Raw genomic sequence first — 14,776 nt, forward strand, 5'->3', positions numbered from 1 at the left:
TGAGTGTAGCGGCCCTCGACCTACTGGACTCAAGCCATTCTCCCGGTCTCAGCCTCCCACAGTGCGGGATTACAGGCGTGAGCCAGCACGCCCCGCCCTAAGGCAAGAAAAGCCTCTCCTAGAAGACCCTTGGCCTCAGATCTTACCTCTCTCCTTGGCCACAGCTGGTTCGCGCCTAAGGCGATCACTCACAAGGAGAATAAGTGAACAGTCCCTTGGGATTCACCAAGGCGTCACCTGGGAATGACGCACACCAGAACCATGCTGGACTTTGCCAGTCCAGCCCCACAGCCTCCTAGAGTGGCCCCGAGGCCGGCTCTCCAGACCCTGGGACCTGTTCCTGGAGGCAGGAGCTCCTGGAAATGCCCTCCCCCCCCTATACTGCTCCAGGTGTCTCTTCAAGGACTTTCCCACATTTTGCAGACTTAGAGAGACCTTCCTTTTGGGGACAGTCAGCAACAAGTAACCGACCGTGTAACCAGGGCAGGTCTCGGGTGAGGGTGGCAGACGCGTGCCCCGCGTGGGAGATCTCAGACTGGAGAAGGGAACGGCCTCTTAGGCAGACCTGCCCCGCAGCACCTGGGCTGGCAAACGGGTTGGGGGCACCGTTCCCTGCTAGGAAGCCAGGAAGGCAGGGTGCGCGCCTCGAGTCCGCTGGTTAAATCTCCCCAGAACTGGGAAGCGCGGCGTAGTCAGTATGTTTGCACTGAAACGTAGAGTCCCCAGACGCGCCGTCCGGACAGGAGGCGATTGCAGGTAGAGGGAGTGCCGAGGTAAAGGCCTGGAGCTGTGGGACAGGAACCGCTAGGGGCCCAGTGGGGCGGAGCCCGCGCGGGGAGGAAGGGGCCGCAGCAGCCTGCGCCCATTGCCAGGGCCGGGCCTCATCTGGCGCTCAACCAGTGCCACGTGAGTCACCCACAGGCAGGGCGTACCCGGGGCCGCGGCTGCGGGAGTAGACGCGTGCCAGGGGTGCTGGGAACCCCAGTCTATCCGGGACCGGCCCGACAGAAGCTTCTGGGGGCGGAAGTTACAGGTTTGTCCCGAAGGAAAGAGCTGCGGAAGGGAGAGGTCTCCTGCACGCGTGCGCGCACTTGCAAGGCCCCGCCCCTCGTCTTTGTGCTCACGTGCAAGGCCCCGAGCCACGAAGCCCCTCCCAGGGGCGTGTCAGGGCAGGACCAAGCTGAGCCGCAGTGCCCCACAAAACAAAGCACCCCGCAGGCCCTGCCCTGTGACTCACCGCTGGGTGGGGCGGGGGCGCAGGCACCCCGCAGGCCGAGGCGGGGTAGCGAGGGCCGGAAGCCCGGCTCCCCACTCGGCGTCGACCCCACAACCTCCCGCCGCCTGATGTCCGGAGGCCCTGGGTCGTCTCCCCTGTTCCCAGCCTCCAGGAGCAGCTGGGGGAGAGAAGTTCCTGAGGCCCCAGCCCTTGCAAGGCCCCTTGCCCCGCCCAGAGCGGAGCCTTTTGAGGATCTGGGGGCCTAGTCCTGCCCGGCTCCCTGGAGGGCCCGGGATCCTAGGACAGGGAATGAGGGGCGGAGGCTGGCTTCCGAGTCGGACGAGGGAGGGGCACGAACCGATAAGGAGGCTGAGCCTCGGGTCAGGGAGCGTGGAGAGGCCCTTGGCGAGATGGAAAGCATTCCTGAGACAGTCGGCTTGGATTTCCGAATTTGGGAGCCCAGGATTCCAGCTTTGGGGACTCTGCTCTTGGCATGGAAGAACTGGGCCCAGCTTGTGAGGAGTCACGAAGTAGACACAGGATGGGAACGTGAATTTTAATGAGGGGGCAGACCGAGGAGGTGGCGGCCGCCCGGAGCTCAGGGCCAGGCTCTGTTGGATGGCACCTCGAGGGGGGTCACCCGAATCTCCCTACTGTCATTTCAGGAGGCCAAATTTTTTCCCGATCCCAGAAAATGTCTCAGAGGCCTGGTTGGCAGTCTTGTCGATGGTTTCCTGGGTGGTCTTGGCCAGCTGGTCCATGGCTGGGGAAGGGCGGAAGAGGGCAGGTCAGGCAGGGCCGGGGGAACCAGTGCACGTAGGCTTAGCCTGGCCTGGGTCTCTCGGGGGGGACCTGCTTGGGGCAGGGTGGGCAGAAGGCTCTGCAAAGGACAGGGTGTGCCTGGGCCCCGGGGTGGGGTAGGGAGTGGGAGGTGTGCTGGGGTCGCCCGCCTCCCTCCAGCCTCACCAGACCTTTCTGCCCCGCCTCTGTGGCCTGGTCCACCACTTGCTGAGCTGCTGCTCCGGCCGCTAACACTGGAACAGAGAGATGTGGCCTTTACCCCCCGTTGAGGCACCACCGACCACAGGGGCCCCATCATTGCCATGCCCCTCATGTGTTCTCCAGAGTATTCTGTCGTACAGGCCCAAGGGATGGATGCCACGGAGATTAAGTCCCTGGCCCAGGGCCGCCCAGCCCAAGGGGCAGGAGCCTTTTCTATGCCTCTGGGGTGTTCTTGTTTATTTCTAACTCTGAGCTCCTCCCCTGTTGGGGAGGGGCTTCCCTTTCCATCTTCAGGGCTGCTGAGAACATGTTGGACAGAGGAAGGAAGGCAGGGCAGGGCAAGGCTGCAGCTGGCATCTGGGCTGTTGGCTGCTGCTGGGCATGGCCCAGAAGACCCCTGCCCCGTTTTACAGCTTCTACCCTAGAAGCCTGGCCCAAGTGCCTGAATTCCCATCTTTTGTGCACTTGGCCCTTGGGCCTGGACTTTTGCCAGGCTCTCACGGCCTCCTCTCTCCCGTGGCCTGCCCCGGAGGGCACAGAAGCAAGGCCAGTGCCTCTGGACCGGCAGCGTAGGACATCAGGAGGCAAGTGCAGGAAAGAGGCGAAACTTCCAAGGCCGGGCCATCTCCTCTGGACCAGAGTTTCGGCCTGCGGGGAATGGAGTTTCCAGGCTCTCACCAGCCCCTGGCCAGCAGAGCTGTAAACTCGTCCCTGCTGCTGAACAGGAAAGGGCCTGCTTTACCCAGACCCCTCCTGCGCAGAGGGTTAGTCAAGCAAGGGTGCTGATAGGCTCTTGGGGACCTCGTCTGGATTAACCCATCTGAAAACAGCCCATCCTTTGCACCCAGCTCTCAGATGGGAACGTGCAGCCCAGAAGGAAGAGACCTGACACCGAGGCCTCCTGGGTAGCATTTTAGTCTCAAGGGAGGAACTGTGGGCCCCCCGGGCACTGGTGAAGGAAGGGGTTGGTTTGGATGTTGTCTCCCGACTGGGATATGGGCAGAAAGGATTGGGAGCTGGAGTCCTAAGGAAGCCTGGGCTATGTGCGGGAAGAGCCACCCTGGTGACCGAGGGGTCTCCTCACATCCCCCATGCCTCCATCCCAGCTGTGTCACCTCCGGAAAAAGGAGGAAAGAGGTGGAGGAATTAAGGATCTTCTTTGCCAAGTGGGGACTTAAAGGCAATGATTACTTTTGGGGAATGGGGCAGCCTCTGGTGGCGCGCGGGTGGAGGTGGTGGCGGACCGCGCCGGGTCCGGTCCTGGACCTTCACCCTCGCCTGAGGACCCGGGCGCGGCCTCCTCGAAGGGGCTCCCGCAGTGCCCGCCGCGCGGCCCGAGCTCCCCAGGAGCCTCTGTTCCACCGCCTCTCTCAGGGCATCATCTCTCCGCTGGCCGGGGTGGGCGTCCTGCCCGCCCCGGGTCTCGGGAGGAACGAGCCAAGCTGCGGTTCCCGTACTTACGGACCGCGCAGACCCGCCCCTTCTGCCTGCGCGCCCACGCAGGTGCCCCTGCCTGGACCTTAGGTCGCCCGCTGTCCTCACCCGCTTCCTGGGCAGTCCCTTCCACCTGTTGCTTCAGGTCCTGCAAGCCTTTGCTGGCCATGGCTTCGGGGGATCTGCGGAGTAGTCAAGAGCAGCTGGAGCGACGTTGGATCCTGCCCAGAGTCGCGAGGCCGAGCGCTAGCTCCGGTTTTTAAGGCGCCCCAGGGCCGGCCTACCCGGCATAGGGGAGAGGGCGCAGGGCGGTTCCCGGCACACAGACTCCGGGGAGTGGCCGGGCCCTGCTCCAGAATCCGCCCGCCAGGGAGCACATCCTGGCCTCAGGCGGGCCGCGGTGGGAAAGGGGCGGACCCAACCAGGGACCGAAGAAGGGCTAGGACTGCAGAGGGTCTGGAGCAGGGGTCCAGAGAGGAGCTGGGGGCAGGAGAAGGGCACACACCGCCTCCCAGCTCATCAGCCCAGTCCTCCCTTTCTGATCCTGGGTGTGAGCGCTGGTCAGCTCCAGGGCAGGAGCACAGGGCTGGTGTCCACACGAATGACAGCAGCGGCCTTTTATTGAGCATTTGTCTTGTGCCAGGCACTGCCTTACGCTCTTCAGTCACTAGTGTGATCTTTACAACCATCTCTTGAAATGGGTATTTTTATTAATAGCATCAGTAAAGAAAGAAGCAGTTGGAGAGAGCTAGGTCGGTCTTACCCAAACTCGTAGCAGAGACTTGAATCTGCGAACCCTCCTAGGTGGCTGTAAACCCTAGGGCCCTAGCAAGAGCAGAGCCCCCAGCACCACACACCTGCTGGGGCACTGCTGACTGGCTCTCTACCTGCAGCCACTGTGACCCAGTAGATACAGACAGAGGAAGCCTCGTAAATCCTTCCCCCCAGAGGATGAGACATGGGCGTGTGCACCTGCAGACCATGCAACCCCAAGGAGAGGGCAGTGTGTGTGTGCCCGGCCCAGTCAAGGAGATTGCCATTGGTCACCGAGGCCTGAGGAAGCTGGGCAGGAAGCATGGCTCAGGGAGGGCAGGAATAAGCTTGGGCCTCTCAGGTCAGTTTTCCTGAGATGGGGCGGGCAAGGCGCTAGGGTACGACTTGTAGCTGTTAGGAGGGGACTTAGGGACGTGAGCCTGAGTGGAGAAGGTCATCCCTGGGGCCAGAAAAACAACCTTCGTGACACATTCCCCTGACACACAAGGGGCGTGGGTCAGGCCCCACCCAGGGGGTGCACCCCCACTCCAGAGTCAGCCTTCAGGGCATGGAGGCCAGTGCACACCCGCCCTGAGTCTCTGGGTCTCTCTAACACTTCCTGTCTGGGGCTCTTTCTTGCACCTCTGTTGGCGTCGGCTTGTGGTTCGGGGTTGGCCCCTAGAGGGGGACGTCTGGAAGTGCGCCTGTACACACACACACACACACACACACACACACACACAAACGCTGGGTATGGATTAAGGGAGATGAGGTCAACCCTGGGCAAGGGGAAGAGGCAAGCGAGATTAGGTGGAGGAAGGGAGGGAGCAGGTCTCAGACAAAACAAAGCAGCAGCAGCGATGGTCCTCCTAGCCCCCACCCCTTCTTGCCTAGAGACTTGCCCTGCCCTGGAAGTGGCCAGATCAATGCCTGGGGGATTTGGGAGCCCAGCTCAGCCCTGCCCTGCCCACCCAGCGGCAGCCCTGCCAGCCTTCCTGAAATCCCACTGGTAGTGCCTGATAGCCAGGCAGGCCTTTGTGTGCTCTTGTTTATCACAGGCTGCTGGTGCCACTGTGCTCCAGGTCCCGTGGGCAATGAGCTGGACAGCCTCCGTGGGGAGGGACAGCCAGCCCCCAGCAGATGATGATAGAGAAAGCTCAGTCAGCATGGGGCCAGGCGCAGTGGCTCACGCCTGTAATCCCAGCACTTTGGGAGGCCGAGGCGGGTGGATCACGAGGTCAAGAGATAGAGACCATCCTGGTCAACATGGTGAAACCCTGTCTCTTCTAAAAATACAAAAAAAATTAGCTGGGCATGGTGGTGCGTGCCTGTAATCCCAGCTACTCAGGAGGCCGAGGCAGGAGAATTGCCTGAACTCAGGAGGCAGAGGTTGCGGTGAGCCGAGATCGCGCCATTGCACTCCAGCCTGGGTAACAAGAGCAAAACTCCGTCTTAAAAAAAAAAAAAAATAGAAAGCTCAGCATGGCTCTAGCGGTAGGCACTGCAGTCAAACTTCTTGGGTTCAGATACCCTTAGGACAAGTCATGAGCCTCAACATCCCCATCACATCACAGCATCTCACCAAAGTGTGTTGTGAAGAGTAAATGGGCTCAAGGGTGCCCAGCACTCAGCAGTGGACGTTGTGAGAGGGTGCAGGTCACTGGTGCTTCTCAGACAAGGGGCAGAAAGCCATGGTGTTACCATGGACCTCCTTTCCTGTGGATTCACTTTTTTTCTCTTTGGAGACAAGGTTTTGCTCTTCTTGCCCAGGCGGGAGTGCAATGGCACAATCTTGGCTCACTGCAACCTCTACCTCCCGGGTTCAAGCAGTTCTCCTGCCTCAGCCTCCTGAGTAGCTGGGATTTTACAGGCGCCTGCCACCACACCCAGCTAATTTGCTGCTTCACTTTCTGCAGTTACCCACTGTTGGGGCTCAGAAACCAGTACCCCAAAGTATGATGCTGTGACATTCTGAACTGAAGAAGCCTTAAGGTCTCTCTGACCAGACTCCTCCAGCTCCCTTAACACTTTGTCTCTTCCAAAGCACACAGTGAAGTTGTTCTCTGAAGTCCCTCATCTGCCTAAAATCTGGACCCACCAAAAAAGAAAACAGTGACATCTGGTCCTTTCCCGGAGTTTTCTCCAACAACTCACGTCACAGGAAGAAAGACTGCAGCCTGCTCACACACCTGGACAGATTTTGCCAACCGCTGTTGCTCTGAGTGCAACAGGCTTTGTCCGAGGCCACTGTATGTTCTTCAAGCCCACTGAATTCCCCTAAAAATGATTTACCAGCCCCCTGCAATCATCCACACTTCCCCATTGCTCATCTGTACCGCATTTCATGGTGGCACAGTCACTCTGATTTCCTCCTCATGGAAAATGGAATTCACATTCTAAATGGAATACACACGCTAATGTATGTGTAGTCCATTTTTCCTAATAGGCTTTTATGAGCTGTCTTTTCAGTCAACCTTCAAAGTGTAAAGGGGAAGTTTTCAGGCTGGGCGCGGTGGCTCAAGCCTGTAATCCCAGCACTTTGGGAGGCCGAGGCGGGTGGATCACGAGGTCAAGAGATCGAGACCATCCTGGTCAACATGGTGAAACCCCGTCTCTACTAAAAATACAAAAAATTAGCTGGGCATGGTGGTGCGTGCCTGTAATCCCAGCTATTCAGGAGGCTGAGGCAGAAGAATTGCCTGAACCCAGGAGGCAGAGGTTGCGGTGAGCCGAGATCGCGCCATTGCACTCCAGCCTGGGTAACAAGAGCGAAACTCCATCTCAAAAAAAAAAAAAAAAAAAAAAGGGGAAGTTTTCCCTTGGCCCCCACACCACAATCAGTAAGGTCCAAAATGTTAAATGCAAAATTGCAGAAATAGTTGGGTGTGGGGGCTCACACCTGTAATCCCAGCGCTTTGGGAGGCCAAGGAAGGCAGATCACTTGAGGTCAGGAGTTCGAGACCAGCCTGGCCAACATGGTGAAACCCTGTCTCTACTGAAAATACCAAAATTAGCTGGGCGTGATGCTACACACCTGTAGTCCCAGCTACTTGGGAGGCTGAGGCAGAAGAATCACTTGAATCTGGGGGGCAGAGGTTGCAATGAGCAGAGGTGGCACCACTGGACTTCAGCCTGGATGTCAGAGTGAGACTCCATCTCAAAAAAAAAAGAAAATTCCAGAAATAAACAATTCATATTTTAAATAACTTTTATTACATTGTATTGTAAAATTGTTCAATTTTCTTATTTGTTATTGTTAGTCTCTCACTGTGCCTAACGTATAAACTTTATCATAGGGACGAATGTGTAGGAAGACCCATGATATGTAGGCTTCGGTACTGTCTGGGGTTGCAGGCATCTGGGAAGATCTTGGGTGTATCCCTGTGGATAAGGGGAGTCGACCGTGCTCCTGCAGGGAGATCAGAAGCAGCCTCACAGGGCGCAGAGCACATGAGGTTTCAAAGGCAAAGAGCACTGCCGGTGCCCACGGCTGGGAAGGGGCTTCCTGGTGATGTTATTTGAGTCCAGGAACAAGCCCTGAGTGTGTGTGAGGGGGGTTGCAGGGGGGCTGTGGTAGGCACAGCAGAGACCCCCTCTGGGGTTCTTCAGCAGAGGTAGAGGGCCCCGGAGCCTGGGGAAGTCTGTCGCTGGGAGCTGGGCATAGGTGCCCTCTCCCTCACCCCATCACCTGACCGGCCTTGCCCCTCCTTGCTTTCTCTCACAGCCCAGAGGACTCTCGGGCACACCCAGGCCCAGGTGGCCTCCTCCTGGGGTTCGTACAGGCCTGCTTATGTGCACGTGTCTGGGCTGGGGAGCAGGAACAGCCCTGACTGTCCTGAGCTGCTTCCAGGCCCTTCCTGCCTACCCGTGGCAGGGTTTGGGGGTGTGGAGACCAGCAGCCCCCTGTTCCTTTCTGCCTTCCCAGTGGATGTCCGTGGCTAGACGACAGATACAGCTCCACTCAGCTAGGCCTGACTGGGCTCCCAGCCCCCTGGGCTCCCCTTAAACCTACTGCAGAGGCTGGATGGGGAGGTGGTGTGGACAGGGCAGTGTCTGAAGTCACGTGTGGAGGGACTTAAGCTCTGGTCCCAACACCCAGACCTGGAGGCTTGGGGCAAGTCACTGAGATGCTCTGAGCCCAAACCGTCTGAGTATCAAAGGGGAAGGCGGGATCCCCAGGGAACCCTGGTCTGAACAAGCCTGCCAGGCATACCAGATTTCAACACAACCCTGGCCAGTGGGGCTGTTTGCATCAGGCCTGCCAGGCACGACGCAAACAGTCCTTCATGTAGGACACTGGCCAGCGGGCCCGGGTTGTTTTGAAACCTTGGGTTGGGTGGGGGTCAATCCATTGTAAGCATCCTGGGGCCCATGCAGTCCCCGTGGCCATAGCAGGGCGGGGGCCACCTGGGCTTCTGCCCAGTCCTGTGCTTCTCAGCAAAACCTGGATCTACAGCTCCGACTTAAGAGGTTTGTTCTGAGGATTGAATAAGGTCGAGTGCTCAGAACAGGGCCCAGTCAACACCTGCGAAGAAATCAGCAGTTGTTGCTTTTTATTTTTCTTTCAAGGTGTGGCCTCGTGCGTCTCCGTGGTGTTTTTAGTAGCACCTGACAGGCTTCTGGGTACAGGAGGGGTGCAGGAGGGGTGCAGCGGGTACCTAGCTCCAGGTCCTGTGGGGAGCGTGAGGCTGGGTGGGGCCAGGAGGGAGGCGCCGCAAGGTCACCTCTTGTCTCTGCTGGGGTATGCCCTTCATCCTCACTAGGTTTAGACGTCTCCGTATTTGAAAGTTACCGTCTGCCCCGGGAAGGATGTTAGGTGGCCCCGTTCCCTGTGCGACACTGGAGCCCAGGACGCACACGGAGGGAAGGCCCAGGAGCCCATCTTCACCTCCTGTTGACAGAAGTTTCCTCAGGGATGTGGAGCAGGCAGGCAGGGGCCACCGTGAGGCTGAGCTAAATTGTCCCTGTGGATGGGTCTGTGAATCCTGCCGAATGTGTTGGGAAACCAAAGGCAGTGCCACCTCCTCCATGTTAAAGGCAATGGGTGGGTTGGCGGTATTCCTGAAGGCAGTGCCTGTTCACACAGGTCCCATGAATGCCCTGTGTGTGTCTCTGTAGGGTACCTGGTCCTATCAACAGGCTGAATCTGCTCCTCTTCCTGGGGGGCCTGAGGGTCCCTTCTCAAGCTACACAGCACGGATAGGAAGCATGGCAGGAGTGGGCTCAAGTTTTATTTGGAATCATAAAAAAAAAATTCCCAGCATCATATGTGGGGTCAGAAGGACCAGAGGGCGGGCGGGGCCGAGGGAGGGCAGTGAGGTCGGTGCAGCAGCACAGGTGACAGGCCAGGGGTGGCTAGGCATGAGGGCAGAAGCGTGGGCAGCCGCAGGTCACTCAAGGCGGGCACTCCTTGTGCTGGAAGGGGATGGTGTCCAAGGCAGAAGAGAGGTCCTCAGGGCGTCCGCGCTGACCTGCAGCCCTCTAGTCTCCCCCACTCTGGGCCTGGGAGAGAGAATGACCTGCACACACAGTTCCAGGCCCCAACCCTCATGGGCCACCCTGACTGGGCTGGGAAAGTTTGTCCTCTGTGCCCCATGCCTGAAGGGTCATCCTTGTGGGGACCTCCCACTCAGGTTCAAGGTTAGCCCTGCCCACAGTCCCTGTGGAGGCTGCAGAAGGTCAGGAGGCCCCTGTGGGCTCTGGATAGAAGCAGTGAGTCTGTGGGACATGCGGTCCCTACCCAGGAACCCTCCATGGTACACCCCAGGAGCTCTGCTCCTACCTCCTCTGCCACTTCCTCTTCCTCTTTGGCAGTCTCACCCTCCTGTTGGGGAGCGGATGGCTTCAGGTCCTCCTGTAGGGGAGAAAAGGGGACCTGAGACCATGTGGAGAATGCAGAGACCCCTAGCTGCCTGCAACCAGGGTGACCTGGCCTCAAAAAGGAGCAGAGACTCCTCATGGCCTTGTACTTGGAGGGGCTGGAGGTGTTGGGGATGGGCAGTTAGACAATATCTGGCCTCAGCTCTGTCTGATGATGCTGAGGCCTTCCAGGGGCACCAAGTACCCTGGAGCCTAGCTTCACCCTTCAAGCTGGTCCCCAGTTCAGATAATATCTGGGGCTCTGTCTGATGATGCCTAGGCTTTCCAGGGGCACGAAGTACCCTGGAGCCTAGCTTCAGCCTTCAAGCTGGTCCCCCATCTCTGGGAAACCCCTAGTTGGTCTTCATTGATGAGGAACCTGGGTAGGGTGGGTGGAGTGGGGGTGAGGGTGGGCAGAGGCCCCTGAAGCCCCAGGTCGGACCCCACCCCCAGTAGCCCTACAAGGAAGGCTGATTGGGGTTTACATAGGGACTCTGAGGCCACAGAGGCTTGGCATGCAGCTCAGGGCCTCCAAGCTCAAAGTGGTAGGGGGTATGGGCCTCAGGTCAGGCTTGCTCCAGGCCCACTCCAGTTTCCAGAAGCATGAGTTCCTCTCCTTGCCTCCTGGACAGGCTCTAGGCTCAGGCTGGTCAGGGCCAGCAGAGGTTACACAACCCTCTCCCACTTCCCGTTTTCTGTCTCCTGCATTCCATGCCAGCCAGACATTTGTGTGAGAGGCCATGACAGCTGGGTGTGTAGGACCAGACTGGTGATTTGCCTGGACACTGGCCTCAGCACCTGCCTCTGGAAATTCCTGCCACCTCTGTGTTGCTCCAGGGACATCCTGCCCCTCGGCAGAGTGGGGCATAAAAGGGCAGTGCTGTGCTGGCTGGAGTTGGCCAGGCTCTCCATGGGCAGGGCAGGTACCACCTGTCAAGTCCTGCCACCCTAAAGCTGGTGATGAGGGCAGGGGCATGAGCGGTCAGACCATCTCAGCTGAGGCCTTTCATGGTTCACCGGGAGATGAGTCATGACTGGTTTTTGGGTGTCACCAGGAGATGAGTCTCCCTTGAGATGGCTCCAAGGGCTCACTACCCCTCCAGGATTCACTGGGAGTGTGGGTACCCTCATCCCAGTGCCTTTTTTGCTGGGGGTGGGGAAGGAGGGGCCTCCTGGGGCTCTATGTGTTCTGCCCAGGGCACTGATGATGATGATGGTCACCTTCCTCTGCTGGGTGCTCACATGGGCCAGGAGAATCGCTTCATGGGGGTCATGGCCATGCCTCATCACACAGCCCAGGGAGATAGACACACTCACCCCCTCTTGCAGATGAGGACACGGAGGCCCAGAGAGGTTCTTTTGCTTCTCAAGTTCATACAAAGAGGAAGGGGAACTAGGGGAGGGAGCAGTTGCCAGCTCCAGGGACATGAAGACCCTGTGCTGGCACTGGAAGCAGACACCTGGGCGTCGCCCCAGAGCCAGGAGGAGTAGGGCAGCCCCCGCCCTTTCACCCACTCACTCCCAACACAGGGGTTCTCAGTGCTGGGAGCCTGGGACTCCAGCACCCAGGAGGCCTGCAGCAGGTAGGAGAGCTGGACACTGCTCCCCAGCTCCATCCCCAGGCTGGAATCCTAGCCCAGGTTACCACCTACAATGCCACAGGGTCTCTCAGAGCACAGGCTGCTCAGAATTCCAAGCTCACATGAGCTAGCCATGGGCCTGTGGCACATTAATCTCCCTGGGCCTTAGTTTCCACACCCTGTCTCATGGGATTTTCTGTCTTTTAAATGAACTAACAAGCATAAGATGCGCAAGGCAGAGCTTGCTGTGTCACAGGGGCAGGGACAGCTCACTTGGTCAACACCCGTCCCTGGGGAGCGCCCCACTGCTCCTGTGCTGTCTGCTGTTGGGCCGCACACACACGTGTACGTTCACTCACATGCACACCCACACACATTCTCATATAAATGCACACTCAACACGTGTGCACACATACACAGGCAGCTGCAGAGGGTGGGGTCAGACCCAGTTCTGCTTTCCCACCACCAGGGGACGCTGCTTCCCTGCGGCTCCCAGGAGGAGGCAGCAGCCCCGCCCAGCACAGGGAGAAAGGTTGGGTCCGGGGGGCGGGTGTGACTCAGCCCCTGGCTGGGTGACCACTGCCTGGGACGCTGCCTGTCACCATGTGGGACCCCGTTTTCACTTATAAAATGTGGCGTCTCCTAAATGCTGACAGCCGTCCAGAAGGTGTGGTTTTGAGCCTCTCTTTCCTTGTCTGTGAGATGGGCCCCCAAGTGCCCCCGAAGGGGTGGTTGTGGGGATTCCAGACCCGAATGCAGGTCAAGCAGCAAGCAGGGACCCCACCCCACGCCGGCGCTCAGTGGGTGCTGAAACTGAAGCCAGCCCCCGACCCCCGTCTTGTTTCCTGGGGTGTGGAGTGCGGTGATGCCGTCTCCCCCAGCGGCCTCTCTGGGCCCGGGAGTGGACAGGGTGGGTCTGAGGGCCAGGGCTCACCTTGCGTACCACCCCGGAGGTGACCGCGAGGTTCTCCGCCTCCTCCACGGTCTTAATGGCCACGGTGTTGACGCTGCTCACCACGGCGTCGCTCACGGCGTTGGCCTGCTCCTTGGTCTTCTCAGCCACTGCGGGAGGACACTGGCTGGCCCCCGCCCCGGCCCCGGCCCGGGCCCCGCGGCAGGTCTGCTGGAGTCGGGCACGCAGCCCCTGCCCAGGAGCTCAGGGCCCTGGCTCTGCGGGCACCGCCCCGCCTCCCTCTGACCCCAGGGCAGCTCTGATGCTGGTGAGGGGAAGAGGACGCCCACTCTAGTTTAGCCTCATGGTCTGCAGGGGTCTGTAGGTCTTGGGACCCCAGTTTGGTGGTAAGGCAGGACTCTAGGTTGGAGCCCCCCGCACTAGGATGCAGGAGCCCCAGGGGGCCCACCCCATGTCTCCTGGCCCCGGGGCTCCTTACCTGAGGTCACGCTCTGCACAACATTCTCCTTGGTCTTGGTTCCTGGGGAGGAAATGGAGCCGTCAGCCCAGACCCCGCTCCAGGTGTTGGGGGCGGTCAGCACAAACACAACAGAACAGCCGGACAAGCTGCAGGGTCGCAGGGGGGTGAGGATGGTGTCTGGGGGCCGGCGGCCCATTCAGAGGACCACTTCCTGCTGTGTCTAGAGGAAATGATTGGATAGGAAGGGGACAGAGCGGGGGACAAGAGAGACCCGGCCTGAGGGTCCAGCCCCTGACTGGGTGTGGCCGGACCTCGGAAGCAGCAATAGGACTGGACGGCCCAGAGCTGAGTCATCAGCTTGGTCTTCCCTTCCTCTTCCTCGGAGGGAGCCAGGAGGGTATCAGGTGGGAGGGAACCCTGAGCCTGGGTCTCATCCCCCAGCCCACCCCTTCTCTCTGGGTAGGGTGGGTCCCATGGCCTGGCTGCAGTGGCTCCCGTGTGGAGAGGTTGGGGACCTCCTGAGCGCCAGGCTGCTCGTGGCTTCAGAGACTCTAGGCTCAGGGGAACCTGGTGTGCTTGGGTGAGTCTTTGTGTGTGCACAGACAGGTAGCCAGCCCTGTCTGCAGTCTCTGACACCCAGAGGCCCTGAGGAGGCCAGAGACAAACACACATGGGTGTGCACAGGACACTGTGCGTGCCCCAGGGTCTGGAGACCCCACCTTGACAGCCAGCGCCTTGCCCCCTCCAAAAATACCTCCCTGGGGCTGGGGAGTAAGATCTGGCGAAGGTAACTGGGCACCCCGCCCTCTGGCTGCCGCACTGTCCCACCCTGCCATGCCCCACTTACCCACATACATGACCCCCTCCTTGGTCTTCTCAGCTGCTTCCGTCACCCCTTGCTTGGTCTTCTCCACCGCACCCACCACGCCCTCTTTGGCGATGGAGAAGCCCTTCTTGAAGACGTCCATCGTGGGTGCGCAGGGCTGGGCTGCTGCAGGCAGGACGGAGCTGGATCTCCCTGCGAGCTGCGGGCTTGAGCTGGCTCGAGTGCTGCCGCAGCGCTGTCCCGGCTGCCTCCTATTGACGCTGATGAAATATTGATGCGGAGGCCAGCTGGAGCCCAGCCAGCCCCGCGCGCGGTGGGGGCGGGGAGGGAGGGAGGGAGGGAGGCTCGCTCACCCTCACCTTCCTCCAGGATAGGAAGGCAGAGACCAGGCTCCCTGGGCTCCTGCAGGCTCAGCTCAGCTCTCCTGCCCCCTGCCCTCCAGGAGCTGGCCACCTCCCAACCCATCCCTGTCATTATTCATTTGCTGCCTTGCCCCTGCCCACTCATGGGGGCAGCCCTGGCTGGGTACTCTTGGGTCTCGGGGTGCTGTGTCTATGCTAAACCTAGACCGGCAGGCACAGAGAGGGGAGGCACCTTGGCCAGTGTCCCCAGCATCCTAGGTAGGGGTCAGGACCACAAAGGCCTGTCAGGTGAGAGTGGCCACCCTCCAGCAGCCTGGGCTGTGCAGCTACCCACCAGCATCCTGGATGCTGCTAGACCCTGGGCTCCCGTG

General features: G+C 59.7%; 2 protein-coding genes across 3 annotated transcripts; both read right to left on the reverse strand.

Moving 5' to 3' along the window:
* Positions 1-1,753: 1,753 nt before the first annotated feature.
* ADIRF (adipogenesis regulatory factor) lies at positions 1,754-4,348 on the reverse strand. Its single transcript, XM_032270114.1, has 3 exons — positions 3,761-4,348; positions 2,188-2,250; positions 1,754-1,979 (listed from the first exon to the last, which is right to left on the reverse strand). The coding sequence occupies exons 1-3, from the start codon at positions 3,819-3,821 to the stop codon at positions 1,873-1,875; spliced, it is 231 nt and encodes a 76-aa protein (XP_032126005.1). The 5' UTR covers positions 3,822-4,348; the 3' UTR covers positions 1,754-1,872.
* A 5,268-nt stretch (positions 4,349-9,616) lies between these two features.
* Positions 9,617-14,303, reverse strand: SNCG (synuclein gamma). 2 transcript variants are annotated; one of them, XM_032270118.1, is made up of 5 exons: positions 14,065-14,303; positions 13,236-13,277; positions 12,779-12,906; positions 10,188-10,259; positions 9,617-9,907 (listed from the first exon to the last, which is right to left on the reverse strand). In XM_032270118.1, exons 1-5 carry the CDS (start codon positions 14,183-14,185, stop codon positions 9,887-9,889), a joined length of 384 nt encoding a protein of 127 aa, XP_032126009.1. In that variant the 5' UTR covers positions 14,186-14,303; the 3' UTR covers positions 9,617-9,886. The 2 variants fall into 2 exon arrangements, with proteins under 2 accessions (XP_032126009.1, XP_032126008.1); XM_032270117.1 differs by having other exon boundaries at positions 9,617-9,924.
* Between the last annotated feature and the right edge of the window lie 473 nt (positions 14,304-14,776).

This window comes from Sapajus apella, unplaced genomic scaffold (genome assembly GCF_009761245.1).
Source record: "Sapajus apella isolate SASKATOON/1434 unplaced genomic scaffold, GSC_monkey_1.0 scaffold203, whole genome shotgun sequence".
In the NCBI taxonomy this organism is placed as follows: Eukaryota; Metazoa; Chordata; class Mammalia; order Primates; family Cebidae; genus Sapajus; species Sapajus apella.